At 63.5% G+C, this 3183-nt stretch overlaps 1 protein-coding gene across 1 annotated transcript in view; it reads left to right on the top strand.

Annotated features, from left to right (window-relative positions):
* TNFRSF13B (TNF receptor superfamily member 13B) overlaps window positions 1-2853 on the top strand; it is a 43198-nt gene extending 40345 nt beyond the window's left edge. The window contains exons 4-5 of the mRNA XM_006161633.3: window positions 1844-2026; window positions 2421-2853. Of these exons, the coding sequence (XP_006161695.1) occupies window positions 1844-2026; window positions 2421-2665 (428 nt within the window). The 3' untranslated portion in view covers window positions 2666-2853. The remainder of the gene's footprint in view (window positions 1-1843; window positions 2027-2420) is intronic.
* The last annotated feature ends 330 nt before the right edge of the window (window positions 2854-3183 follow it).

The following is a 3183-nucleotide window of genomic DNA, read 5'->3' as shown; positions in this document are numbered from 1 at the left end:
AGTGGCCTCTGGGTGGCATGCTGGCCCACAAGCCTGGAAGTCTTGTCGGTCTTGCTCCCAGTCACAGGCTGGAGACTGGGAGCAGTGACTTGGAGACTCAGTTTTGCCACCTGCGGAATGGAGTGTGAAATGGCAGGATGCCGGAAAGTTGTCTGGCAGGTCCTCAACAAGTGCAGTGAGTTAGACGACTCAGCAGCCCCCTGGGCACGCGCCCAAGGAGATGGGGACAACCACCTGCAGGCGTGTTCAGAGCAGCGGTAACTCACAGCAGCCAGAGTGGCAGCCACCCACGTGCGTCTGGGTGGAGGGGATGAGCAGCGCGTGTCCTAGCTGGAGGTGGCCTGCTATGCGGCCACGAAGAGCCGACTTCCAGCCCCTGTACAGCCAGGTGCAGAGGGCCATGTGCCGTCTGCGAGTCTGTGGCACGTCCGGGACAGGAGAAGCCGCAGAGACCGGGAGCAGGCCAGTGGCTGCGGGGCCAGGAGGAGGGTGAGGAGTGACTGCCACAGGGCAGGGTTTCTTCGGGTGACAGAAACAAGCTGAGGTGAGACAGTGGCGAACACGCCAAAGCCACTAACCGTACACTTCGAAGGGGAGGCCTTGATGGCACAGGAATTCTGGCTCGATTGTTAAAAGGGGACTCACTCATCTGCCAGAGCGGGGGATTAAGGCCGTTCTCAACAGCAGCCCTGTGTGTTCCGGGGATTCCAGAGCAGCGAGGGGAGCTTTGGGCGAGCCGCATCACCCCCGGGCCCGGGTGCTGTCCTTCTGTCCTATGTCCAGAGCTCGAAGAGGCCACAGCGGAGGGGAGACAAGGACCCCCCAAGAGGCGAGCACCACACGCTGGCCGAGGCTCTCAGGACCTGCATGCTTGGTGCCCAGAAAGTGCCTGGCACGCCCAGGGCTGGTGGCGAGACTGTCATGTGAGCGCGATAGTCCACCTGGCTCGTCTGTCCCTCCCTGGGGCCTGGGGATGCCCCAGTTCCAGGGACCAGGCAAAGCTTGGATATGTGACCATTCGGGGGGTGGGGGGGCCTGGCCGCCACGTCCTCTCTAGCCAGGGGCAGCAGAGGGACCAGGTGTTGCATGGCCTGGCTCTGCGGGTTTCACCCTGGCCGCCCCCAGGGTAAGTCTGCCCAGCCCTCTGCATATGTGGTCAGGAGAGGTGTCTCCCTGGAGGAAGGCCCAGTTCAGGACAGACATCCCCCTGGACTGTGTCCACCCAGCCATGGTCTACCTCTGGCTCTGCCCCAGCCCAGACCCACATCCATGTGAGTTCACGGCAAAAGGGCCTCCCCCTGGGCTGTCCAGCTTTTTATTTTGGAGACATTTTTGCCATAGGGCACATGCGCTCACCAGAAAGAGAGAGACAGAGAGACAGAAAGCGAGAAATCACCCCCCGGGGGGATGGCCACGCCACAATCCCTTCTCCTCCACTCTCCTCTCGGGATCCTGGGCACGCACGCACACACGCCCGGTGTGAGTTTAAGCCACCGGATCTGGGACTTGAACCGCAGTCGGCTACATGGGAGTTCAGCGACATAGCCATTACGCTAAGTGTTGGTCCCCAGGGCTGTCCAGCTTTGAGGTCTTTGGGAGAAGTTGCTACCAGTCTCCTGGATGGGCAGGTGCTCGCCGGATGCAGAGCAATCACCGCCAAGCCGCTCACCAGAGGGTCTCCCCTGCAGGCAGGACTTAGCAACCGTGGCTACGGGGTCTACTCGGGCCTACTAAGGGAACAAGACAGACCAGGGGGTGGGGCGGGGTGGGGGTGGCTGCCCTGAGGAGGAGAGCCTGAGGGCTGGGCAAGGCTCCTCCCGAGCCCCACTCCCCTGTCTTGCAGCACCGGGGCCCAGGCTGAGCGCCGAGCAGCTGGCGCTGGTGTACAGCACGCTGGGACTGTGCCTCTGCGCCGTGCTCTGCTGCTTCCTCGTGCTGGTGACCTGCGTCCTCAAGAGGAAGGGCGACCAGCTCTCCTGCCGGCCCCCCGCAGGGCCGTGTGGACGCCGGGCCAAGTGCCCCCAGGGTGAGTGCGCAAAACCCGGCCCTTCGCCCTTCCCACGCTGGGTGACCAGCCTCTGCCCTGCTTAGCAAAAGGAACCCTTAGATCTCCCCGGGGGGGATCGGGCACATCCCTGCCTCGTCTTGGTAAAACCGGTGGAAAACGTCTAGGCAGGAAGTCAAGAGACGTGGCAACCGATGCAGGGTGGGGCCAGAGAAGCCGGCCAACGTGGGGTTCCAGGGTCTGAGACCGAGGGGGCGGATGCCCTGGAGGTGTGTTGGTGTGGGGGAGCCGGCCCTTGGTGCCTGGATGGGGAGGATTGCTGGAGCCGGTCCCTGCGGCCAGGCTTGGGGAGGGCTATGCTCTGCCGGATGCTGGGCGTTTCCCAGGCCGCAGCCCTTCCCTCTGCCCTCCGCAGACCCCGCGATGGAGGCCAGCAGCGTCGTGGCACCGCCAGAGCCGGTGGAGACGTGCAGCTTCTGCTTCCCCGAGCGGAGGGCACCCACCCAGGAAAGCGCCGGCTCGCCCGGGACCCCACGCCTCGCGGGCGCTGAGAGGTGGGGGCGCTGCGCAGGGACCGCAGCCCTGCATCCCTGCACAGGCGCCCCGGACGGCCTCGGCGTGGTGTGTGCGCCTGCCCAGGAGGGGGGCCCGGGCGCGTGAAGCTGGGGTGGGGGTGCTGAAAGGTGAAAGGGGGACAAGGAAGGGGCTGGGGTAAGAGGCCAGCCACCACCCCTCCCAGCTCCCGGAACTGCTGTGGGCCATTGCCTGGACAACCTTGCAGTAGTCTCCTGTGCCCGCTGGCCACTCCCCCAGCAAGCCCCGCTCCTGTGAAATAAAGCCTTCCACATTCCCTCTCCTCCCTGGTTTCCACCATGTCCTCGCTTCGGATGAACCCACGCCCCCTCGCCTTCCGAGGCTCAGAGCTCCAGCTGTCCTCATTTCTCTTAGGAAGGCAAGATCCCTTCCATGTCCCAGTGAGGGCATGAAGCAGTGCGTGTGTACACGCATGTGCATGTAGGTGTGCAGGTGTGTACATATATCTAGGTGCATGGAGGTGTAAGTGGTGTGTGCACGTGTAGGTGTATGGGTGTATGTGCATGTATGGGTGTGTGTGTCTGCACGTGCTTGTGTAAGTATGGGGTGTGTGCATAGCAGGGGCATGGAGCTGACAGGAAAGA

This window comes from Tupaia chinensis, unplaced genomic scaffold (genome assembly GCF_000334495.1).
Source record: "Tupaia chinensis unplaced genomic scaffold, TupChi_1.0 Scaffold138725_1, whole genome shotgun sequence".
Taxonomy (NCBI): domain Eukaryota; kingdom Metazoa; phylum Chordata; class Mammalia; order Scandentia; family Tupaiidae; genus Tupaia; species Tupaia belangeri.
Note: the sequence above shows the minus strand (reverse complement) of the source record. Positions and strands in the feature narration are given on the sequence as shown.